The sequence below is a fragment of the Microtus pennsylvanicus genome, chromosome 1 (genome assembly GCF_037038515.1).
Source record: "Microtus pennsylvanicus isolate mMicPen1 chromosome 1, mMicPen1.hap1, whole genome shotgun sequence".
In the NCBI taxonomy this organism is placed as follows: domain Eukaryota; kingdom Metazoa; phylum Chordata; class Mammalia; order Rodentia; family Cricetidae; genus Microtus; species Microtus pennsylvanicus.
Window position 1 is genome coordinate 37,394,683 of NC_134579.1, and position 26,705 is coordinate 37,421,387.

The 26,705-nt window shown below is 35.9% G+C and overlaps 3 protein-coding genes across 3 annotated transcripts; all 3 read left to right on the plus strand.

Moving 5' to 3' along the window:
- The first annotated feature begins 10,196 nt into the window (after positions 1–10,196).
- On the plus strand, positions 10,197–11,126 carry LOC142849357 (olfactory receptor 5H19). Its single transcript, XM_075971774.1, has one exon. It carries the CDS (start codon positions 10,197–10,199, stop codon positions 11,124–11,126), a length of 930 nt encoding a protein of 309 aa, XP_075827889.1.
- Positions 11,127–19,662: 8,536 nt separating this feature from the next.
- LOC142839056 (olfactory receptor 5H18) lies at positions 19,663–20,592 on the plus strand. The gene has a single exon (XM_075954934.1). It carries the CDS (start codon positions 19,663–19,665, stop codon positions 20,590–20,592), a length of 930 nt encoding a protein of 309 aa, XP_075811049.1.
- A 4,133-nt stretch (positions 20,593–24,725) lies between these two features.
- On the plus strand, positions 24,726–25,655 carry LOC142839070 (olfactory receptor 5H8-like). Its single transcript, XM_075954935.1, has one exon. It carries the CDS (start codon positions 24,726–24,728, stop codon positions 25,653–25,655), a length of 930 nt encoding a protein of 309 aa, XP_075811050.1.
- Positions 25,656–26,705: the final 1,050 nt, after the last annotated feature.

Consider the following 26,705-nt stretch of genomic DNA (forward strand, 5'->3'; position numbering starts at 1 on the left):
TGGATCCTGTTTTCGTATCCAATCCTTTAGTCTGTGTCTTTTTATAGGTGAGTTTAGCCCATTGACATTAAGTGATATTAATGACCAGTGGTTGTTAACTCCGGTCATTTTTTTTTAGTCGTAGAGTTTGTGTGTATCCCTTCTTTGAGATGCGCTGGTGAAAGGTCACTACATGACTGAGTTATTGTGGGCATTGTTGGACTCCTTGGTTAGTGCTTTTCCTTCTATAATTTTCTGTAAGGCTGGATTTGTGGCTACGTATTGTTTAAATTTGTTTTTAGCCTGGAAAATTTTGTTTTCTCCATTTATAGTGAATGAAAGCTTGGCTGGATATAGTAGTCTGGGCTTGCATCCATGATCTCTTAGTTTTTGCAGTACATCTATCCAGGACCTTCTGGCTTTCATGGTTTCCATAGAGAAGTCAGGTGTAAGTCTGATAGGTTTACCTTTATAAGTAACTTGGCCTTTTTCCTTTGCGGCTCTTAATATTCTTTCTTTATTCTGTATATTTTGTGTTTTGATTATTATATGGCGAGGGGATGTTTTCTTTTGATCCAGCCTATTTGGTGTTCTGTATGCTTCTTGAACCTTCATAGGTACCTCTTTCTTCAGGTTGGGAAAGTTTTCTTCTATAATTTTATTAAGTATATTTTCTGTACCGTTGAGCTGCACTTCTCCTTCTTCTACTCCAATTATTCTTAGGTTTGGTCTTTTTATTGTGTCCCAAATTTCCTGAATGTTTTGTGATGAGAATTTGTTGGTTTTGCTGTTTTCTTTGATCAGTGTGTTTATTTTCTCTATGGTATCTTCAGTGTCTGATATTCTCTCTTCTATCTCTTGTAATCTGTTGTTAGTACCTGTCTCTGTCGTTCCTGTTCGTTTACCCAGATTTTCCATCTCCATTCTTCCCTCGGTTTGTGCTTTCTTCATTGCTTCCATTTCATTCTTCATGTCTTGAACCGCTTCCCTAACCTGTTTGATTACTTTTTCTTGTTTCTCTTGGTTTTCTTGCGTGTCTTTGAGCGATTTATTCATTTCCTCTACCTTTTTGTTTGTAATCTCTAATTGTTTATGGCAGTTTTTCACCTCCTGTTTAAGGTCCTCTATTATTTTCATATAGTTAACTTTTGAGTCGATTTCTTCTATTTCTTCAGGAGTAGGGTGTACAATTCTTCTTATTTCGGGATCCCTGGTTTCTGGTGGTGTCATGTTGCCTTTCAGGTTGTTGGAGGAATTCTTGTATTGGCGCCTTCCCATCTCTTCCTTCAAATGGAGCCAGGAGAGGCCTGGTCTCTTGGTCCAGTCTTTGCTGTGATTGACTCTCTGGGTATATCTCTTCAGTGTAGAAGTAGGAACCGTTCCCGACCCGATGGGATTACTCAGCCACTAAACAGGGCCGCCAGTAGCCCAATGATCCAGGGCCAACAGGATGAATGGAGCAAGGGGGGGTGGTAACCAGGAGCTCACAGGAAGCCTGGCGCCAGAGCTGAAGGTGCCCAGCTCCCTTACAGGGGACCCTGAGGCCTGCCCGGTAGGCAGGCACTCACCACTCTGGGTGGGTCGCCTTAGTTTAGGAGCTTAAAACTGTACTTGAGCACTGGTCCTAGCATACAGCAGGGCAGGGTTGGGGAGGGGTGCTGGGGGGGCTGGGTCGTGCAAAAGAAAGACAGCCCTGCAGAAGGAGCTGGGGGAGGGGGTTTGTGCTCTCTTCCGGGACAGTCTGCCCTGGATAGCATACACTCACCCGTCCTGATGGGATTCCTCAGCAACTGAACAGGGCCGCCAGTAGCCCAATGATCCAGGGCCAACAGGATGAATGGAGCAAGGGTGGGATGGTATCCAGGAGCGCGCAGGAAGCCTGGCGCCAGAGCTGTAGGTGCCCGGCTCCCTTACAGGGGACCCTTAGGCCTGCCCGGTAGGCAGGCACTCACCGCTCTGGGTGGGTCGCCTTAGTTTAGGAGCTTAAAACTGTACTTGAGCACTGGTCCTAGCATACAGCAGGGCAGGGTTAGGGAGGGGTGCTGGGGGGGCTGGGTCGTGCAAAAGAAAGACAGCCCTGCAGAAGGAGCTGGGGGAGGGGGTTTGTGCTCTCTTCCGGGACAGTCTGCCCCTGGATAGCACACACTCACCCGTCCTGATGGGATTACTCAGCAACTCATAAATATTTTTTAAAAAAAGAAATTTCCTTGGTTTGAACCAGACTTCTTAAAAATTTATTTATTTATTAAAAATTTCCACCTCCTCCCATTTCCCACCTACTCCCCCCACTCCCTTTCCCCCTCCCTCTCCAGTCCTAAGAGCAGTCAGGGTTTCCTGCCCCGTGGGAAGTCCAAGGTCCTCCCCCCTCCATCCAGGTCTAGGAAGGTGAGCATCCAAACAGACTAGTCTCCCACAAGGCCAGTCCATGCAGTAGAATCAAAACTCAGTGCCATTGTCCTTGGCTTCTCAGTCAGCCCTCATTGTCAGCCACATTCAGAGAGTCCAGTTTGATCACATGCTCCATCAGTCCCAGTCCAGCTGGCCTTGGTGAGCTCCCAATAGATCAGTCCCATTGTCTCAGTGGGTGAACACACCCCTCGCGGTTCTGACTTTCTTGCTCATGTTCTCCGTCCTTCTGCTCCTCATTTGGACCTTGGGAGCTCAGTCCGGTGCTCCAATGTGGGTATTTGTCTCCATCTCCGTCCATCACCAGATGAAGGTTCTATGGTGATATGTTTTTTGTACATCCACAGTCTTTACGACCAGGTGAGCCAAACCTTAAACTGCTAAGCTCTGTCTGGCCTTCCTCTGGCTGGCTCTGCTTAGCACATGGCCTGGTGGTGGTTGGTTCCTCCTACTTCAGGTTGGTGAAATCAGAGTCTTATGCCTGTAGACCTGGCCTGGGACCATTCTATCTGGTCCAGCTCCTGTAGGTGTTTCTACCTACTCTCCCACCACTGAGTAACTCATCAACCACCTCTTATAAACCCTTTTCAAGTGTGAGGTAACAGGTCCTATTTATTTTATTTTATTTTTTATTTTAAATTTTCTATTTATTTTACATAGCAACTACAGTTTCCCTTCCTTTCGCTCAAACTGCTACCCCAGCCTTCTTGTTACCCCATTCCCGTGCACTCCTCAGAAAGGACAAAGCCTACCATTGGAAAAAAAACAAAGCATGACCTATCAAGTTGGGACAAGAAGAAGCCCTTCCCTCTTGCTTCAGGACTGTGCAACCCACCATAGGGAATGGGCTCCAAAGCCCAGCTCAATCACCAGGGATAGATACTGATACAAGGCTCCCCAGCTTTTGGTCAAGAATCTATACACTCTCAAGAGCTCAGGTCAGCTGTCTATGGTTCTTCCTGTTATGATCCTGACTAATGGCAGATCTTCTTAAAATAGTTTTGCCCAGACCACCACAAGCACCATGCATACTAGGAAAATTTTTTCCACCTTTCTCAATCTCTATGTGGATTTGCATGCCATACATTGGGAAACAAATGTAACAAGCTTTTTTGGACTACTTTTGGATCACCAGCTCTCTAATCATGACATGGAGGTTTATTATTAATTATGAAAATTTGACCTTTAGTTTAGGCTTGTCCACAACAAACTCTTAAAACTCAAATTTACCTGTTTCTATTTATCTACATTCTCCCATGCTTACCTCTACTCTGTACCATATGTCTGACTCCTTCTGAGTCTCACTGGTGTCTTTCTGGCATATTTAACACACATCGATTCCTCCTCCACTTCCTCTCTCTCCCTAGAAATACTATCAATCTCTTCTGCCACCTCTCTGTCCTGTTGGCCATTCATTTCTTTACTAAACCAATCACAGTGACAAACAGTCACATAGTGTAAACAAATATTCCACAGCAATTGTGAGTAGAGAAGCAATAAAAACTGACAATCAAGTGTCTCTGTGGTAAGAATTCTCATACCTGAGGCATAGAACATGAAGAAATGAAGCTGTTCTTGCCAGAGTCTCATTCTACTGTTTAGCTTTCACAGTCCTAGAAGGTGCTATGCACTTTATTGGACTAGCAAAATGATCATCAGTCTCACTTAGCTGAGATTGTTGGTCTAACAAGACATGCTAACTGGTACAACAGTGGCATGGATGATATGGGAGTAGTCAACAATTTTCTGGTTTCATATAAGGTTCAGTCTATGAGATGGGGCTCATGTGGTTCTGTTAAAGGGGGCAAGAACCTGTGACAAAGAAAATGTAAGTGCTTGTTCTCAATGGGTGTTTATTTTTATTTTAATATTTCTGAGTGTTTTGCCTGAATTATGTCTGTGTGCCATGTACATGTCTGATACTCTCAGAGGCCAAAATAGAGCCTTGGGAACTGGATATAGGCAATTGAGAGCCACCATCCGGATGTAGGAAACTGACATGAACTCAAGTACTCTAGAACTATGTTAATAGTCAAAAGAAAAATATGGACATATTCCTGTTGTGTTAAAACATCCTCCAGAGCCTTCCTTTGAGTTTTGGGACTATACATTTCCCACCATATACCTCTAGGCCATGTGTAATCTCAAATATCCATATGCTGTCTCCTTAGCCACATGTGCCTCCTGTCTGCTTCTCTCTCTATAGACTATTCACATTTAAAATTATTTGTTTTCTCCAGTGCTCTTGGGTCTTTCCTAACTTTAGTCTTTCAGTGAACTGTGCCAAAAGTGTTACTCTACTGTGAAGACCACCTCTGAGCACACCTACAACTATCGAAGAAAGGAACTCCAGGAAACTCAGTCTACACTCTTGTGTGAGGGAACCAAGGATGGAGCCCGCATTCGAACAAGATCCTGTGCTTGTTTTCCTTCCTCTTTCTTCTTTACTCCCAGGCTTCTTGATCATATTTAGCTTAGATTAAGTGAGTTTAATCTAAGCTGTAATGGCTATCACCAAGAAACCAAATAACTTCTAAAGCTTGTGAAGACATGCATAAATAGGAGAACTTAATCCCTGCTTGTGGTAATGCAAGCTTATGAAGCCACTCTAGAAATATATATGGGAGTTCTCAAACAAGAGAAATACTGTGTGATTCAGCTATACCATGATTGGAAATATACACTAAGAAATCTAAATCACTGTGGCACAGATATATTTGTGCATCTTATTGTGTTTCTACACTTTTCACAATATCCAGAATATTAATTTAACCTAGGTGACCATCAACAAGCAAATGCATGACACTTGTATGCAGTAAAACATTTTTATTCATGAAGAAAAATAAAATAGTGACATTTGAAAGAAGATGTATAGAACTAGAAATCATTAGTCAAGTGAAATAAGCTGGATTGGAAAGAAAAATACTGCATTTACCTCTCACATACAGAACTTAAATTTAAGTGTATTTGTGTGTATGTTTGTATTGTATTGTGTGTGAGTTTGTAGGTCATGAAAATAGATAAGGATTATTAGAAAAGAGGAAGAGATCTAAAGCAAAGTCGGGAATAAAAGGTAAATGGAATACATGTCATAGGAAGGCTAAAGCACAGAGTAACTAGAAAAAGAAAGAACACCATCTGGAAGAAAGAGGGGGAATATGGAGGACAGTGGGCAAGGGAATGGATACAAACAAAGTAAAATAACACATGAGGACAACATGATGAAACATTGTAGACAAACCTTAAAAATTAATTTAAATAAAAGTTGCCTAATCTGTCAGAAATGTCAACTGATGTAAGAAATGATCACATATTGTGCAATATCCAAAGTTATATTTGGACACTCTGAGTAGATAATCATAATATAAATATCGGCAGTGTACCCATGGGATCATTTGGACTCATCACAGGTCAAGCCCAGGGTGTCCAGCACAGCAGCTACACTTTCTCCATGGGGAATGTTTGAACTCATTATGGGAATTTCAGCTCTTCATTTCTTCTTTTGGGAAAAGCACACAGGTTTAAATCTGGTTGACATGTGTGTTGAAAACAAAATTATCTAAAAATTTTCTGTGTTTATAGGATGAACACTCCACTATGAGCCACTGTGCTAAGAATTGCTCCCTATGTTACTGACTTCCTGACAGACTGTGTTTTTCTCTGCTTTAGAAATCCCAACATTTGTTAAAGATCCCTGAAACATCTTCCTGGATATAGGTAAGAGAGAGATAATTTCTGTAAGATTCCTTCCTGCATGAAGAGCTAAAAATGCTCTTAAATATATAATAATTTTATATTTACCTTTTCAGATTCTAGATCAGTATAGAAGAAAAGAGCAATAAAAGATTTTCTATATATTTTATTTTATGATTAAATATTAATAAGCAAAATATTTAACCTGAATTCTCATGGTTAGAGATTTTTATTACCTACTTAATCAGCTATTACATTTAGTTATGATCAGATGAGATATCAAGTTGCTCTTACATAGCAAACTTTATGACAGTTGCAGAAAAAGTGACTATTGAAAAGATTTCCTCACTCCTCTATAGTCTCATCTTTTCTAATAATTTATTGAAGAGTATATATATGTACAGAAATAGAAATAGGATATATATACAAATATATTTCTCCCTATAGACACCACATTTCATGAAGTTTTATAAACTGATATATCTGTATATATCTTTGCTTTATACAAACATACACCCTACATATATAAATAGACAGGAAATATGCAGAGAACTTTATTCCATGACATTCTTACCTTTTCCCATGCATACAATTTAAATGCAAATTTATTTGAGAATTTCTAATTCTTTTATTTCATAAAAAATTAAATTTTACCTTGCTAGGAATAAATAACAAAAATGAAAATAAAATCAGAAAGATTTCTAGAGAAATTTAATTTGAATTGATGACATAGCAAAAGTAAAGATGGAAATATGTAATGAAATGCCAGGCAGAGATGACATGTAAATTGTCAACAAGAAATTTGTAAAATCAATATTTTACGCAAACACAGATTCTCTAGGAAATTGAATTTTGACTTATAGAAAAGGAAAATAAAAATTCTCAGAATGGTCTAGGGAAGAGGTGCTGTGAAAACAGCTTTCTGTTGTGCCTCTGAGACTTGCCTTTTTCTTCATTTCCAGTCTTCCTCTGGTAGCTCTTCTCACTATTTTGTGAAATGTCCCTCTTATGCTATTTCTCTTCCTCCCCTTTTTCCCAATTTTACTAACCCAAATATCCTTTTCCTATATTTTTTGCTTTCTTCATACTTTCATCTTATGTCCTTGATGTATTTATGCATTTATTTAAAACATGAATAAATATTCCATAGGTAAAATTTATGTTAAGTTTGGAGCACTAGATAGATGGCGACTATCTCCATCATTCGGTTCCCCCAACGTATCTTCCTTTGCCTTGGGGATTCTGCTGCCTTTTGGTTCCTTTGATTTTCTGACACCCCTCTGTAACATAGAGAAACCATTCTCAACAAAGATCCCACTTCTTAATTTCAGCAATCAAAGATTTCCTTCACTTTTCCTACCAGTGTTTGAAATTTAACTGTTGGTTAATTTTGCTTCATTTTCTCATTATTCATGTCTGTCCCATTTTTAAGGACCATGGCTATCAGTTATCTAGTTAAACTTAATTTTGTTGTTGTTGTTGTTTTGTGTTTATTTTGAGTCAGGTTCTCACTCTTTGGCCAAAGAATTAATCTCCTGCCTCAGGCTCTAAAGCATCGGGGATTACAGGAATGTGCTACCATTTTCCAGCTTTTCTTGTCTTTTTTGATCTTCAATGGAGTTAATTGTGCCTTGGTGACAAAGAAAAAGAAGTGCATTATGAGGTAGATATTTGACTCTAAAGAAAATTAGGAGAATTTGAATATTCATCAAGAAAAGGGATCAGTAACAGCAGGTAGTCAGTAAATAGCTAGAATCAGGTGCTAGTAAACAGCTTCCCAAAGCTATAAGTGCATTAGGTCTTGTGCCCTGTGTGTCAAATCATAGCATGCACTGCAAGGCTGGAGTTCAGGTGGTGCTGCTTTCATGACTAAAACTATGCTTTGTATCTGGGTGTCTCACCCATTTCCTATTCTAAACCAAATCTAGGAAAGTGAATTTACAGTTTGTCCCAGTTCTGCTGTATTTTCTATCAAGATCCAAAGGTTATTTTCAAGTGCTTTGGTTTCAACAGTGGTGGACAACTTCTGCCTGATGTAACAGGGATCAGATGGTTGTCAAAAATGGAATCTACCTCAATTATAACTACTTTAATATAAGCTTCTTGAATTTATTCCCATGCCTCCATTTCCTTCTCTTTGTGTACTCTGCCATGCCAAGAAACACATAAACTCAACAAAATACTGGCAAACCGAATCCAAGAACACATCCGAAAAATTATCCATTATGATCAAGTAGGCTTCATTCTTGAGATGCAGGGCTGGTTCAACATACGAAAATCTATCAATGTAATCCAGCATATAAATAAACTGAAAGAAAAAAACCATATGATCATTTCATTAGATGCTGAAAAAGCATTTGACAAAATTCAACATCCATTTATGTTAAAAGTCTTGGAGAGATTAGGGATACAAGGGTCATACCTAAATATAATAAAAGCTATATACAGCAAGCCGACAGCTAACATCAAATTAAACGGAGAGAAACTCAAAGCCATCCCGCTTAACTCAGGAACACGACAAGGCTGTCCACTTTCGCCATACCTCTTCAATATAGTGCTGGAAGTTCTAGCAATAGCAATAAGACAACATAATGGGATCAAGGGGATTTGAATTGGAAAGGAAGAAGTTAAACTTTCGTTATTCGCAGATGATATGATAGTGTACATAAGCGACCCCCAAAACTCCACCAAAGAACTTTTACAGCTGATAAACAGCTTTAGTAATGTGACAGGATACAAGATCAACTCCAAAAAATCAGTCGCCCTCTTATACACAAAGGATATGGAAGCAGAGAGGAAAATCAGAGAAGCTTCTCCATTCACGATAGCCACAAACAGCATAAAATATCTTGGGGTAAATCTAACCAAGGAAGTGAAAGATCTATTTGATAAACTCACTATTAGCTACTCCCATCGGCATTGTCCCTATTCACTATTGCTCACTCATCCTGCTGAGCCCTTGTCACCTGTGTGATCAGAGGATGGACTTTTTACAACTTTGCTACTGAGCTTCATCCTGATTTTCAACTTTAAATGTCCATGCATACAGGCACCACATGATACCTCTGCCCATAACATAGGTGTCAGGTGTCACTGTACATTCTAATTTACTAATTTTTAAAAGTAGACCTTGTCACTGCTTCACCATTCTCAGGGTCATATCACTTCACACATATATGTATCATCCAAAAATTTTTAGAATGCAGACCTTTTTTGTTGTTATTGATGTTTTTTTTTTTTAAGATAAGGTTCATCTGTGTATCTTTGGAGTCTGCCCTGGAAATTGCTCTGTAGACCAGGCTAGCCTTGAACTTATAGAGATCCGTCTGCCTCTACCTGAATTCTGGGATTAAAGGTTTGTGCTACTGACATTTGACTAGAATGCAATTTTTTAAACATCATTTTAAAATTGCTGTTTCTGTTTCTATGGAAATACATCAACAATTTTGCACAATGTCCCCAAGTAATTCAGATATATGATGTAGTTTAGAAGCCTCAGAACAACAACAATGGTTTTATAATTAATATTTCCCACTAGTTTTTCTTCCTAATAACCTATTTTCTCCACTACTACATATTTAATTTTAAAAATATTTTTAAATTGTTCTAATGCTCTTCCCTATGATAACATTTGAGTGAGTAAAAAATGGTGTGTTCCACTTGTTCAATATCCTCGTTATTCAGTGCCCAAGAGATGGCCCAGAGATTAACTGCTTTAGTGCTGGTGTAGAGGACTGGAGCTCAGTTCATCTTGTATGATTTACAGACTTATGAATGCCTATAACTCCAGCTTAAAGGATACTACACTTACTTCTGACTCCATGAATACCTACACCCATTCAGGTGTGCACGCATGTACACACACCCACACACAACTAAAAATATGTTAAAGTCTTTAAAACTTCTTACATAGTATTCAACTTATGCTTTTAAAAACTAAATTGGTGTTGTTACATTAATCTAAATAATTTATTATAAATGATAAATAAAATTTAAAGGACCTTCTGATAGATGTTTGCATTCATTTCAAGTCCATGTCTCTAGGTTTCATTTTATAAGCTCTAGCAAATGCTCTTGTACATTCATTACCTTTCGTTTCAGAGCCATCCAGTGAAGACATGGAGAAGGAGAATGCAACAGTCTTGACAGAGTTTGTTCTTACAGGACTCATTCACCAGCCACTGTGGAAAATCCCTCTGTTCCTGGTCTTCTTGGTGATATATCTCATCACCATTGTGGGAAATGTCAGTTTGATCACTCTCATCTGGATTGACCCTCATCTTCACATCCCCATGTACCTGTTCCTTGGAAGTTTAGCTTTTGTAGATGCATCTATATCCTCCATAGTGGTTCCAAAGATGCTGCTTAACGTCTTTGCTAAAAGCAAGCTGATCTCTCTATCTGAATGTATGCTACAATTTTTTTTATTTAATATCAGTGCAACTACAGAATGTTTCCTCTTGGCAGCAATGGCCTATGATCGCTATGTAGCCATATGCAAACCTTTACTTTACCCAGTAGTTATGACTAATACTCTGTGTGTATGTCTGATAGTATTGTGTTTTGTAGGTGGAATTATTCATGCTTTAATTCATGAAGGATTTTTATTGAGATTAACCTTCTGTAATTCCAATGTGATACACCATTTTTATTGTGACATTATATCACTGTTAAAAATTTCCTGTACTGACACTTCTCTTAATTATCTAATTGTTTTTATTTTCTCTGGCTCAATTCAAGTTTTCACTATTTCAACAATCCTTGTTTCTTACACTATTATTCTGTTTACAATCTTAAAAAAGAAATCTGATACAGGCATAAAGAAAGCCTTCTCCACCTGTGGAGCCCACCTCTTATCTGTGTCTTTATACTATGGTCCTCTTCTCTTCATGTATGTGCACCCTGCATCTCCACAAGTAGATGATAAAGATATGATAGACTCTCTATTTTACACAGTCATAATTCCTGTGTTAAATCCAGTGATTTACAGTTTCAGAAATAAGCAAGTCACAGATTCATTGGCCAAATTATTACAGAGAACTTTTTAGACTTGTTACAATTTTCTGCTGTGTTTCGATAGATAATCACAAAACAGTCAAAGCTCAAAGTGACAGTAGTTCATTGTCCAAAAAATTTTACTTTTGTAATTCATATAGTACTTTAATTAACAAAAGTATAAGTGTCTAAAATCTTCTTTGAAAATTGAAAGTCTTCAAGAACACAAGAATACTTTCTAACAAATGTTATTACATATGAGAATAACTACATCAGAGAAAATTAAACCCAGTGTTGAAGTTTTTTTCAGTATGGCTTCATAAGTGTATTAACTGTTAAAAATGGTATTTCTGCAAATCATAATTGAATATTATTTCCTTTATGCCAATACTGTTGTGTAATTTGAAGAAGCATCAAATTCAACTGTGTGGAGGAAGCAGGCTTTTATTTCACTGGACAGCAGAACTGTAATATATGGCTAGTCATCAACATGACTTTATTTCACTTCTTTAAAAAATGGTTAATTTCTGTCGCATGCCTTTAATCCCAACACTCGGGAGGCAGAGGCATGCAGATTTCTGTGAGTTCAAGTCTAGCCTGGACTACACCAACTAGTTCCAGGACAGGCTCCAAGGCTAAAGAGAAATCCTGTCCAAAAAAAAAAAAAAGGTTAATTTCACTTCTTAGAGAAACTCAACCTAAAAATTACAAGAGAAATAAACAGAAAGGAGAGTTCAATGTGATACTCATAATTCCAGGGAACAACAGTAAGGTGAAGCTCTGAGCTTGGAGTAATCAGATGAGTGAACAGAATCCAGGCTCCATAGTCTAGGGTGCCTTCTAAGGCCACTTTTAGTGCTGCTTTGTATTGTCTGATGGTCTCACTCTTGAGAGCTTACATAGTTCAAAACCCATCAGTAAACTGGACAAGTAGAGAGAAATGCTCAGCAAAGAGTGCACAATGGGGAGGAAAGACTGCCAATTGTTCTTAGTTTAGGTAAAATGACACTATTAAGCTAAAGCTTCAAGTAATGCCATTATTGGAATATATATTTGAAAAAAAAGGAAGCTTCAAGTGCATATTATCAAAGAATAAATAACGATAACACTTTATGATACAATAATACAAAGTGTGTTTGGAGCGGCATGTGAAAATTAGAACACAAATAAACAAATGTACAAGTGTGTGTGTGTGTGTAGTAATTTTCCTGTTCGTCTTTCATACATTCTACGTTTTCATGTCTCCCGAGCTATCCATCTACAGTTCCACCTTGCCTTTTTTCTATAATCCTTGAAATGCCATAGAGATTTCTATTGATGTAGCAGAGACACTCTAAAAACCTTACCTCTATTCATGTGAAACTGTAGTTTTTATATCCTAAAACCTACAAATACTCTCTTCTTTCAGAAGTGATGCTGTTAAGTAATTGTTGATGACAAAATGGATGAATTCAAACCCCTTTTAATATTTTTTAAGTATTTTCATAACTATAAGATGGTATTCACATACCATATTAATATCTCATATTTATTTTCATATATATCTTGTATAGATTTATTCTATATGCTAATGTGAGCATGTCTATATTTTTCTTTACAAAACATTTCTCACACTGGTGTGATTTGAGGTCCTTTCCAATGTAACCTTCTCTAAATCCTATGTCTTTTTCACAATTCTCCAAATGGAAATTTTGTCATTTCCAAAATGCATCATTGAGATTCGTCTGGACCTGCCTTACTGTCTTACGTGATTGCTTTCCCTTAAAAATCCTCTTTACGAAGAATCCCTGCCCTGCCTTGACACACCCCTTACCATTAATACTCGATATTAGTTTAACATTTCAAGGTCTGACCAAACCGTGACTGCTTCCTTATAAGACTTTTACGTAACCACAACTAGGACAGGAAATATCACTCATTAGAATAACTTAATAACACTTATTGGGCCAAACTTGACCTTATGTGACACACAGCTTTGACTTGTAGATTGTAATCTATATTCCTACTGCTCTGTTACTTTTTGGTTTCTTTCACAGCAGCTTACACATGTGAGATCTTACATAAATGTTTGCAAAATTGAAGTGTATTCACAAATACACAAAATGCAATGAGTATGTCCCTTTTTGTAATGAAAACTTAGCCCCTGGTTGGTGAAATGGCTCTGCTGGTAACGCTTGTTGCCAAGGCTTAAGAACTGATGCCGGAACATTTCCTTAAGTGTCTTTCAGCCATTTTAGATCCCTCTTTTGAGAGTTCTCTCTTTAGGTCTGTACTCCATTTTTACTGGATTATTTGATCTTTTGATGACTAATTTCTTGATTCTCTTTATATTTGGAAATCAGACCTCTGTCTCATGTGGGGTTAGTGAAGATCTTTTCCCACTCTGTAGGCTGTTGTTTTGTCTTGTTGACTGTGTCCTTTGCTTTACAGAAGCTTTTTAGTTTCAGGGGGTTCCATTTATTAATTGTATCTCTCAGTGTCTGTGCTACTGAAAGTAGTCTCCTGTGCCAATGCGTTCAAGTGTACTCCCCACTTTCTCTTCTATAAGGTTCAGAAAACCTAGACAATAATGAGGACCCTAAGAAAAACATGGGTAATAGAAAAAGACAAGACCTCAGTAAATCGGGAGCATGGCAACCTTGGGAGAGGGTTGAAGGGGAGGGGAAAGGCAGCTAGGGAAGCAGAAAAAAATGTAGAGCTCAACAACAATCAATAAAAAAAAGAATTGAGGCTTGAATATAATTACCTCCTAACTAACATAGTAGAAAGAGAAAATTGGCTCTCATAGGTTGTCTTCTGGCCTCCACAGACACTCTATGGTGTGCATGCGAGTGTGCACACATACACATGCATACACACACACACACACACACACGTACACCTCATAAATAAACAAGCAAACAAATGTAAAGAATGAGCCCAAATATATTTCTTTGCTTAGAATCGTTACTGAGTACTAGCTCAAGCTGTTGTTGCCACCGTTTTTTTCTTGGTAGACATAGATATAAAACTAAGCTGATAGTTTCATTAGCTTGGATATACTGTGACAAGATATAGTAGAGAAACAATTGCAAGGATCAAAGATCTGATGACAACATGTAAGTATTTAAAACAGACACTGTATCAGTATGATTCCAGAGATCTGCATACCAATATGCTTGAAGATCATTATGGCCTCAGAAGTTCCCCTGAGGGGACTCACCTAAACCTCCAGAAACACTGAAAGGTTATCAGTTCAGCTGCAGTTACCCTTTCTTCCCAGACACCACAGTTATTGCATGTATTTGGTTGCTGTTATATTCTATCATGCTGATTTATTTTATCTATTGCTTTATCCTGTCATCGTTATTATTATCGTTATTGTTATTTTTATTATTAAAGATTATACTAATAAAGAATATGAGACTTCTTCTTCCACAATTCAATTTTATTCCCCATTACACATTACATAATGGATATTAATTGAAATGTAATGGATGTAATAAAGGACAAATTATCATGTAAAAGATGGTTTAGTATCAGACTGCCCATTCATTTGTTTAAAAAACAGTTTATGTTTTAAAACTGCCATGTAAATATACTAATAATAGTTGACATACACTGTATTGTAAGAATACAATATTATATTCTCACTTGGTGATTTATAGGAATACATATCTCTCATTCACCTCCATATACATAAATAAATGTATAATGTAAATAATATATGTAATATATCCACTCACTTTTACAGTATTTTATAAAATATTTTAAAGAAATTTCTGATAAATTTTCTTAGGCTAGTACTTATGTGAAATCCAAAACTTTAACCAGGAAAGCATTTTTCCATCAGAGATGTGGCTGTGGGAAAACTTTGAGAATATGTTCATGTGTTCCTTTAGCTGAATTTTATTATTCAGTAATAGTATAGCTACTGCTGTAGGAATGGTTCCACAGTGACTCTGGGTGATCAGGTATCCTTATAGCAGGATGCAGAGTCCTTTGGGTGTATAACCAGGAGAGGATAGCTAGATCATGCTGCATAAGCTATTTAAAGATTTTTAGCCCCCATACTGATTTCCATGTGGGTATACCAGTTTGCACACTCAGCAGTGGTGAGTAAGTGTTCCCCTTTCATCACACCCACACCCGTATTTGTCTTCTTGTGTGGTTTTGTGATAAGATGAAATATCAAACTTGTTTTAATTTGTATTTCCTTGGTGGTTGAAGATGTTGAATATTTTGAAGGGTTTCACAGCTATTTGCATTTGTCTTTTGAGAACTCTCTGTTTAGATTCATGCCCCATTTTTTAATTGTCTTGTTCTCCTTTTTGATGATTTCACTTGTTAGTTCTTTGTATATTCTAGATAATGACCAATTGTCAGATGTGTACATGGTAGACTTTTTCAGTTTTGTAGACTGTCCTTTCATTAAAATGATGATGTCCTTAGTTGTACAGAAACATTTTAATTTCTTGAGGTCCCATTTATTAATTGCTAGTCTTAACACCAGCTCTACCAGAGTCCTTTCAAGAAAGCCCTTCCTATACCAATGAGATCAAGTATATCCCTTGCTTGTTCCACTACCAGATTTAGGGTATCATATCATCTGCTGAAGTTCTTGGACCATTTGGAGGTGAGTTTTTAGTGAAGTGAGAGATAAGAATCTAATTTCATTTTTCTACTTGTCACTTCTAAGTTTGACTGGCCACATTTATAGATTCTGTCTTTTCTCCAATTAATATTTTTATTTGCTTTGTAAAATTAAATATGTATTTTGAAGTCTGAGTTTGTATGAGGGTCCTAAATTCTGTCCATTGATCAATGGGTCTATTTTATATGCAGATACAATGATGTCTTATAACTTTGTGTATAACTTGAAATCTTGAATTGCAATACCTCCAAAAGTTTTCCTTTGATCTTTCTTTCTTCTTTCATTTTTGTTCACGATTCTTTTTGCGGGAATATCCTGGGTATTTTATAATTCCATATGAAATTTAAAATAATTTATCAATTTTTGTGAGGAATTGTACTGGAATTTTGACAGAAACTGTGTTGAATATGTCTTTTCCTTTTGGTAGGATATTCATTTTAACATATAAATTCTATAGATCCAGGATATTGTAAGTTTTTTGTTTCAGATCTGAAACAGGAAGGGTAAAATTGCAGTAGAAGAAAGGAAGATAGGGTAGAGGAGGGAGCACAAAAAGATAAATAAATGACTTTCTAAAAAAGTCATATGGAAACATACCGACCACTGCAGAGCACAGGTTTTGACTATATGATCAGTAAAATAAATAAAGGATAATATTGTTTCGAGAGGGATAGAGAGATGGCTCAGTTATTAAGAACACTGTCTGGGGGCTGGAGAGATGGCTCAGAGGTTAAGAGCACTGACTTTCCTTCCAGAGGTCCTGAGTTCAATTCCCAGCAACCACATGGTGGCTCACAACCATCTGTAATGAGATCTGGTGCCTTCTTCTGGCATGTAGGCACACATGCAGACAGAACATTGTATACATAATAAATAAATCTTTAAAAAAAAAAGAACACTGTCTGCTCTTTCAAAGGTCCTGAATTCAGTTTCCAGCAATCACATGGTGCCTTACAACCATTTGTAATGAGTTCTGGTGCCCTCTTGGCCAGGCGTCCTCATCAACTTACACCGTGAAACCAAATATGGACAAGTTTAACAGAACTGCCATATATGGGCTGCCCATGCAAGCTTCAGAATTTCAAGGAATAAATTTCATTTTAATTTATTGCTATGAGATACACTCAATTATAAAAAACATTTGTATGTATATAAATCTATGTGTGCATACCATTTGCACACACACATTACTATGTTTTGAATATACAATGTCTACTAAAAGACTAATTTATTGAATTAAATTTTCTTACGATGGTGGATGGAATCTCTACAAAGTGACTGATTTGTCCTCAAATCTTTAAATTCATGGACACTGCTGTTTGAAAAGCAAGGCTATTCGCCTCTATCTCATAACATATGTTTTTTGTTTTTTTTCTACTCTTTGCCGTGATATAAACTTTTACCAGATGTATGATTGAACTAAGGGAATTTAGAGATGGCCAAATATAAGATGTTATTTTTAATATCAGAACAATATTATTTTTGTATTTTCTCTTGTAGGAAATATAGACAACTGCTTTAAATTATGTTTTGATTAGTACAGACATTATCACAACAAAGCACTCACTGCATTCAATTTCATATCTAAACCAAAATTGACATAAAGCAACCGGGTATGTCAATTATGATGAAATGTTTATCAGTCTTTTGGGCATACCTGAATTTTGCAGACACCTTCATCAGCAATGCCCAGTTGATGATTTGCATTTTATTCCACAGGGAATCCTAAGACATTCTGAAGGGAATTTCAGTTCTTCATATTCTCTTTCCTAAAAACAAACTTCACAAGTGTGCAATTGGTTGACACTGTGTTCAAAGATTAATTATATAAATAGAATTTCCCTTAGTTTTATTTGTAAGTGAAGCCATCTAAGTGAGTCGGGGAACTACACGGTCTTCATATCAGGGCTGTCATGTGTCATTTTTGCTTTTGAAGGATCTCTACAATTCCTCAGAAGATATTGGTAATATTGAAAATATTTCCTAATATTAATCCTTATAAAGAAGTTTTAAAATTTACAAGGTTTAAAGTCTATGACCTTATAGTAATTTTGGAATTTATGTACAAAAAGCAAAAATAGCCAGGGTCTAGTTTTTAAAACTAAAGATTGAAAAATTTGCTTGTATCATTTTCATGACTAAAATCTGAGCAAGGAACATAGCTATAAATTTAACTATTCCTTATAAAAATATTTATTGTCCTTCCACTGTATTTATAAAAGTTTTTCAGATTTGTTGAGATAAAATATGAGTGCTTCAGAACTCGGGTCTCAGATTGACATTATTCTTGTATAAGAAATAATTAGACAATTCTGCTATAAAGACCCATCCAAGAAAGTTAAATTTTTGATTAAAGCTGAAGGTCTACAAATTAAATAGTAATTCCTTTATACTCCTCATGTGACAAAAGTTTCATTGGGTATTTTATATGTATAATATAGATATATGATATGAACAAATGAATATTTATAATTATAATTATATGTAATGTACACTGAAACACTTTTGTATAAATATATATAACTGTAATTGAGTTATTTACATATAATGTGTTATATTTGTTATATTGTTGTATATTTATCAACATTTGTTATTTGAAAAATTCCTACATACACTTTACTTGAGGATTTTCAATGATTTTGGGATAGCATGTATGTAAACTCATTCACTATAAAACTTACTTTATCTGTACAGTTACTGGCATTGGTTCTTCATATAGTCAGTATCTAGTTAATATTTGGCTTCTATTATTTATTAAAATGAGATAAAGTATCACTTGCATGTGGAATGAACCTTTAGACACTGTCACCGTACTTATTACAATTTTAAAGCTGAAGCTTCTTCTTGATAATATACAGATTCCATAATAAAATAAACTTAATTCTTAATCAAAGTGAAGTTATTCTGATAATACACCTATTAGTAACACAAAGGTTAGAATGAATGTTCCCCCAAGACCTCTGAGCATTTCTCAGTATTTTGTTTTGGGTATCTCTCATGCTCTCCCTCTTGTCTCCTTGGCTTGCCTTTACTATACTTATCAAGTTATGACTTGGATTTTTGCCTATTTTTATGACCTTTTCTTTTCTTTACCTCTGTATAAGTTTAGGGTTTTTTTTTGTTTGCTTTGTTTTGTTTTTATCTCTCATCTCTCTTTTCTTCTCTGATTATCTCCATTTCTTCTCAATTGCCCACTCTTACTTTGGAGAACTTTCTTAAAGTATTTTACAGAAGAAACAAGTTATATGGATCCACAAAACAGACAAATGTCAGCTGTCCTCTGTGGTTAACGAAGGGTACTGTATCATTCATGTTCTTGATTCCCATGCTACTCCTTCACATGACCATCTCACTACTCCATGATTTCAATTCTGTTCAATAAAGGAAAGTGTTCTTGCTGAAGCCACTAACACTCTCTGTATTTCCCTTCTCAGCAATTTCTCTTACTTTCTCTCTCTCCCTCAAGCATTTGTTTTTACACTTGGCACTGTATTTCTGTGCTATTCTTAATGTCTTTCTTTTTCTAGTGTTCACAACACCCAGTCTCCTCATTCAACCCTGCTCCTTTCTTTGATCACTCTGCTTAATATGTTTCCTTGTGTCTCTTTCCTCTCTCCTTTTGGACATGTAGGTCTTTGATTTAACATGGGAGAAGTGTTTATTAAAAGGAAGTTGATGCTAAAAGAAAAAATGTAGAAACTGTGGCTAGACAGATGATTTGGCAGTAACAAGTATTTGTTGATTTTGCAGAGAGGTCCCAGGTTGAGTTCCTAGTAAGCATATGGTGGCTCACAACCACCTGCAGCACTAGTTTTAGAAGACCTGAGAAATTATAATACATATGGTAAAGATTTGACTTCTTATGAATTCCTTTCACCATGCTGATCTTAAAATATTAGTGAGTGTTCTATTATACTTGTTTTATTTCATTTCAGGTAATGTCCAGTGAACAACATATGGAAAAAGAGAATGCAACACTGCTGACCGAGTTTGTTCTCACAGGACTCACTGATCATCCAGAACTGAAGGTGCCCCTGTTTCTCCTTTTCTTGGTGATATATCTCATCACAGTTGTGGGGAACCTAGGTCTGATTGCTCTCATCTGGAGTGACCCCCACCTCCATATCCCTATGTACTTTTTCCTAGGGAGTTTAGCTTTTGTAGATGCTTGGATATCATCCACAGTGACTCCTAATATGTTGGTTGACTTGTTATCCAAGACTAAGATAATATCACTTTCTGAATGCATGATACAATTTTTTGCCTTTGCATTTGGTGGAACGACAGAATGCTTTCTTTTAGGTACAATGGCCTATGACCGCTATGTAGCCATATGCAAACCACTACTTTATCCAGTAATTATGACCAATAGACTATGCATCCGAATGTTAATTTCAGTATTTGTAGGTGGCTTTCTTCATTCTTTGTTTCACGTATTATTTTTATTTAGGTTAACCTTCTGTAATTCTAATATAATACATCACTTTTATTGTGATATTATGCCTTTGTATAATATTTCCTGTACTGATCCTACTCTTAATCTTCTATTAGTATTTATTTTGTCTGGTTCAATACAGGTGTTCACCATTATGACTGTACTAGTTTCATATACACTGGTTCTGTTTTCAATTTTAAAGAGGAAGTCTGTCCAAGGTCTAAGGAAGGCTTTCTCTACCTGTGGAGCCCATCTTTTATCAGTGTCTTTATACTATGGCCCTCTTCTTTTCATGTATGTGCTCCCTGCATCTCAACAAAGAGATGATCAAGGTATGATGGACTCTCTGTTTTACACTGTCATAATTCCTGTGCTAAACCCAATTATCTACAGCCTGAGAAACAAGCAAGTCATGGATTCACTGAAAAAAAGATTAGAGAGGCATGTTTAGGTCTCAAAAGTCTCTTATTCATATTCACTATAAACAACCACAGATGTTTCCATTTTTTGTATATTTTTGTTTTGGAAAGTGTTCAAAGATTTTTGCAATTATAATTATGACATTTCTTTCATACTCTGGTTAAATCAATTTTCAAGTGTGTTAACAATGATAAGGCAACATATCCAATAAAATCCTTGAAATGTTAGTATTTCTAATCTGAAAATGTTGAAGAATCTCATTAAGTTTTTATGTCGTGTTAAATAAAGTATAAAAAAACATTCCACTGGTGTATCTGTTCTTCCAGTAGTTATTAAAAGCAATACTGGTTCTTTCCAGAAGATTTAGTGGGATATGTGCAACAGCAGATAGGGCCATCTAGGTTGAACTCTTTAACTGTATTTTTCCGTTGTGTGTTTAGCTTCTATTTTCTATTTTCATGTTTAGGCATATGAAAAACAAAACAAACAAAAAGATAGGAAATCTACAAGCTCTTCAAACTTTTTACCTAAGTTATTTCTTTGACTTTTAGTGCTTATAGAAATTCCACATATCATAGAAAAATCAATAGAAAATAAACCACAATAATAAAGAAAAAGGCAGTTAAATGAAAGACCAAACTTTTAATATTCTCTTAACTTACCCTATATCTGCCCATGAGGAGAGATGCTTATCTTTTCTTTGTTTATGATGTCTTGAAAGGCCTCTTTTTGTAGGGAGGATTATCTTACCTGGTTTTGCTACTGTTTATTGATTTATATCTATATATCTATTCATTTTAATAATTTTGTATATTTTTATTTTTTCATTAGTCTCAAGAACTTTATACTAGAATACAATACCATATGATCATATCTACCTCCAACTTCTCCCTTCAAATTTCCCCATATACATCAAATGCAATCCTGGGTTTCATACAGAGTCTTTTGTTAATTATACCATATATTTTCTTGAGTAGGTCACTGAATGTTAATAGGCAGTACCTATAACAGTATCAGTCAGAAAGCTAAAGGATAAAATGGAAGAGTTCAGTTTGGATGGATTTAATTAAACAAAAGTGGCACAATATAAAGGAAATGGCCTTGATTTGACAATCAAAAAAGTCAGTCTCCAAAAAAAAAATGAAACACCTTTTGGCTTTTTACTTTCTTCAAAATGATAGTTTTATCAAATAAACAAAAATATTTTACTGTCAGGAGTTTCAGACCACTATGCAAATTTCAAATGTAAATAAATGCAGCAATAAGTAAACTGAACTGTTTGTTTTCATTGAATGTTTATGGAAAATTCTGCTAATACTCAAGGGAAATTCTGTACTCTTTTAGTATCATGTAAAATTTTGTCAAACCTTCCTCTATGCTGGAGCTACACAGTTATTGTCCTACCCTGAATCTCTTGTACAGCTGCCCACTTCCCTCTTTCTAGAAGATGCAACTGGTTTACATGTGCATTTGCACCTGCTTTAATCAAAGTTCAAGGGTTTTTGCTTTATAGATGCTTGGCCAATGTCCACAGGATCACCATATCACAGAGGGAGGATTCTGAGCCCAACCCTACTACTGAAGCAGATTTTACATGTTTTTAATAGGCTATTTTAGAAGCTTGGTGCTATTCATATTTGGGAGGCAGAATTCTAGTCACTACCCATCGAGGTACTTTGTCTTTTTTCTTGCCCTTCTCCTTCCCCTTGACATTCATTAGTACAATTTCCCATTAGATTTAAGCTTGAACTGGCGGAGTAAGCTGACCTGAGCTAGCATTCTCTACCAGCTCCAACTTAGGTTGATTCCAGAAGGGCATCTAGATCTTTGGACTTACTAAAACCATGCTTAGACTAGCTCAGAGTTATACAAGTCAAAGTAGAAAGAACACATATTATATGTGAATGAAGATTTGTCTAAACATTTTCTACTTGAGGTTGAAAATGTAAAAACTTGTCAAGTCTTCTAAATTCTACCCTGAGGCAGAAAACCAAAAAAATAAATTGCAATATAATATACATTCTAACAACTCAATGATGTGCATTCATGTCAAGTTTATGATTTCAAAGGCTGCAAAACCCAGTGGAACTGCTGGAGCTGTTCGGTGCATGGTCCAACTCTACAATGCCTAAGAGAGCAGTCACTTTCCTAAAGGGATTTCCCAATAAAGTCTCTTGGGGAATCAATTTCGTCATGCCTTTGTCTTTTGGTAAAAGCACATAGTTGTGCAATTGTTGTGGTTCTGTTTTGAAGGTGTATTTATACAGGAAACCTCTCCTTAGCTTAAGAAATGCAGCCTCTAGATGAATCAGCATGCAAGCACTGCTATCTATACTTTTCCCACTTCTGTGTTAAAATTGGACTTTCCTACTCTATGAAACCTAGGGCTTTAAACTTCTCCTTGATTCTTTTTAGGATATAGGTAAGAAAGAGATAATGTGTAAAATAATTATACTATTTATTAAAAAGTTAAAATTTTCATTACAGATGGTTGTGAGATACCATGTGGTTGCTGGGAATTAAACTCAGGACCTCTGGAAGACTCATACATACATACAGAACAGTGTATATTAAATAAATAAATCTTTTTTAAAAAGTTAAAATTTTGTTTAATACATACTAACTTAAGACCACGTTTATAAATTGTTCAAAGAGAAAAGTAAATATAGAAATCTGTTAGAATAATACATTTTATTTTTATGACTAAAGTCAGAGAAAGCAAAATAGGTCTCTAAGTGATTAATTTGTCCTTTTTATTCATTTTAAATTCCAGCCATAGTTGTTCTTTAATTGCTATTTATTACCTGTGAACCTAACTATAGTAACCTTATAAGATAAATTATGGAAACATGTAATTCATTTTAAAAATGCACATACAATGATTGTCATGTGATATACCCTAATTGTTTATGATACAAAGATCATACTCTTTAATTAAGTATATTTTAACAAATATTTGATGTGGCAGTAAAATATAAGCTCTTGGTTTTTTCACCCACTTCTTGTAACAATTGCATTGTATATTACAGACACACAAGACGCCATACAGAAAATGTATCTCAACTGTTCTTTTCCCATCTATAACTTTAGAAATTATGCATACATAAAAGTATTTTAGAAACCTAAATTTCTTTGTGACTTGAACTTTCACAGAACTAAGCCTACAAATTCAAATTCAAATTGTTGGTTATTTATACAGCCAGTTTCAGCTTTTACAATTGACTTGACATTATTCTTCCTAAAGAAGTGTTGGAGATGAAAGTATTTTCAAGTAATGTTCATAAACTAAGAAAATGAGTGTATATTTTAGAAAGATGTAAAGGCAGTTTTAATTAGGTACATTAGACTTGTAGATTGGAAGAACACATTCTTTTGAACTATTAAGGAAAAGAGGACTAGGCATAACACATGTGTTTAATCCCAGCACTAAGAAGGGAGACAAAGGTTAAAGAATCTTTATGTGTTTAAGGCCAGTCAGGGCAACGTGGTAAAATCCTGTATCAACATAAATAAACAGGTAAATGAATTAATGAAAAGAACATAAAACACAACAGGAGGTATAGCTAGTTGAAGAAAATTTTGAAGATAAGCAGGATGCAGTGACTCATATTAGCTTAGAAGTGACACAGATTAATCTGTAAATCCATGTAAAAATCCAGGTAAATAGCAAAGTGGATATTCTGAAATCTCTTAAGTCTTACAGTAGGTTGGAAAATTATTTTATTTTTAATTTTTCTTCCTAGTTGCGTGTAGATGACACAACTCATCAACCAGTCGGTGAGGTTTGTAAAATGTTTTCTTTTATTGGCAGCCTAACTGGCCTTTATGTTTCCAAAAATAACATAATAGTTTCAGTAATTTAGTTCTAATACCTGTAACAATCAAAATGAGGGGAAAATCAAAATATGAAGAGTATTTGGCTGGTGGAATTACATTTATGAAAAACACAAGGTTTGTAAATAAAATTTAAAATCCAAATTTTGATTCAGTACTCAAGTTATGTCGAAAACTAAAATTTGATTTTAGCTCACAGTAAACTCTTTGCATCGCCAAATGAATTGCATGTTTACAAAACATCTTCATGTACAGCCTCTGGCCCTTTTCTTCTGACACTTACAGAATTTCTTTATCTCACTTTTCTTTCAGAGGACATCCAGTGAGGTCATGGAAAGGGAGAATGCAACAGTGCTGACAGACTTTGTCCTTGTAGGATTGCCTCTCCAAGCTCAGTGGGAAGTCCCATTCTTCTTTGTTTTCTTGGTGATGTATCTCATTACCATTACAGGAAACTTTGGCTTGATCACTCTCATCTGGAAAGACCCTCACCTTCACATTCCCATGTACCTATTCCTCAGTAGTTTAGCTTTTGTGGATACTTGGGTATCATCTACTGTGTCACCCAAAATACTGGTCACTTTGTTATTTCACAACATGAAGATCTCTCTCTCTGAATGCCTGACACAGTTCTTTTCTTTTGCAGTCAGTGCAACCACAGAATGCTTTCTTTTGACTGTGATGGCCTATGATCGTTATGTAGCTATCTGCAAACCTCTACTTTATCCAGTGACCATGACCAATAAATTGTGTTCCTGGCTAATCATTTTGTCATTTGTAGGTGGCTTTCTTCATGCCTTAATTCATGAGATTTTCTTATTGAGGTTAAATTTCTGTAATTCCAACATAATACATCACTTTTATTGTGATATTATGCCATTGTTGAAGATTTCCTGTTCTGATCCTTCCATTAACTTCCTGTTGGTATTTATCTTGGCTGGTTCCATTCAAGTAGTCACCATGGTGACAGTTCTAGTTTCTTACACATGTATTATCTTTACAATCTTACAAAGCAAGTCTTTGAAGGGGATAAAGAAAGCCTTCTCCACCTGTGGAGCCCATCTCTTATCTGTGTCTTTATATTATGGCCCTCTTCTCTTCATGTATGTGCGTCCCGCATCTCCAAAAGCAGATGATCAAGACATGATGGACTCTCTGTTTTACACAGTTATCATTCCTGTGTTAAATCCAGTTATCTATAGTCTAAGAAATAAGCAAGTCAAAGATTCAGTGATAAAAGCATTAAAAAGAAATGTTTAGATCTGATAAAAAGCATTTATTATCTTTTGGACAAAAGTCACTGTAATCATAAATGTGAAGTTGTTATAACCAAAATCCTACATTAATAACAAAAGTAGTTGCTTTGTACTTCTGTTGTGTTTGCTAACCTAGTTGGCTCTTTTCCTAAATGAGAAATTGAACATTAGGAGATCAGTATGTATGTATGTAACTAGCATACATAATCTGCCAAGTTATACTTTTGCTTGAATAAATATGGGAAGGTCTTTGGAAACTTCTGGTAACTTAGACTTCTTAGCAGCCTAATACTGTGCAGACCTAACCTACTGATTCCTATGATCTAGCTTATCCTTAAGAATTACTTCAATATTTTACTGTTGTATGGAGGCCACTTGTTCATTTCCTGGTCACTCAGACTCCCAAAATAATTACACAGAAACAATATTATTTAAATCACTGCTGGGCCCATTAGCTCTAACATCTTATTTGCTAACTTTTACATGTTAATTTTATCCATCTCCATTAATCTGTGTATCACCACAAGGTCATGCCCTACCAGCAAAGTTTCAGCATGTCTGTCTCTGGTGGGAGCTCCATGACTTATCTTTTCTCCGCCTTCCTTCACCCAGCATTCAGTTTAGTTTTCCCTGCTTAACTCTATTCTGTTCTGCACAGGTCCAAGACAATTCTTTATTAACCAATGATATTCATAGCATACAGAGGGGAATCATCTTCCTTTTGAAGTAATTGGTAAGGCCAGGAGCAGATGTGTCTCATGTCATGAAAGATCCTAAATTCTTTAAACATTTTAAGTGCTGTATTCTGAAGGTCTCCGAAATATTTGAAGAATACCTATCTAACTGAAATATATCTCTATATATCTAGAATATCTAATTAAAATGACTACAAACTTGACTAGTATAGATTATTATCTATTAGCTTATATTTCTTAATTGTACATTCATTTTTAAATGAGCTTCACAATCGCAACACCTTAATCAACAGCAGAAATATACATCAATAGACCAAGATCCATATGAACACAAATTATTCATTTCTATATCATATCCC

Bases quoted from the DNA above. Each gene is read 5' to 3' on its own strand.
- LOC142849357 (XM_075971774.1), top strand. From the start codon at position 10,197: ATGGAGAAGGAGAATGCAACAGTCTTGACAGAGTTTGTTCTTACAGGA.
- LOC142839070 (XM_075954935.1), top strand. From the start codon at position 24,726: ATGGAAAGGGAGAATGCAACAGTGCTGACAGACTTTGTCCTTGTAGGA.
- LOC142839056 (XM_075954934.1), top strand. From the start codon at position 19,663: ATGGAAAAAGAGAATGCAACACTGCTGACCGAGTTTGTTCTCACAGGA.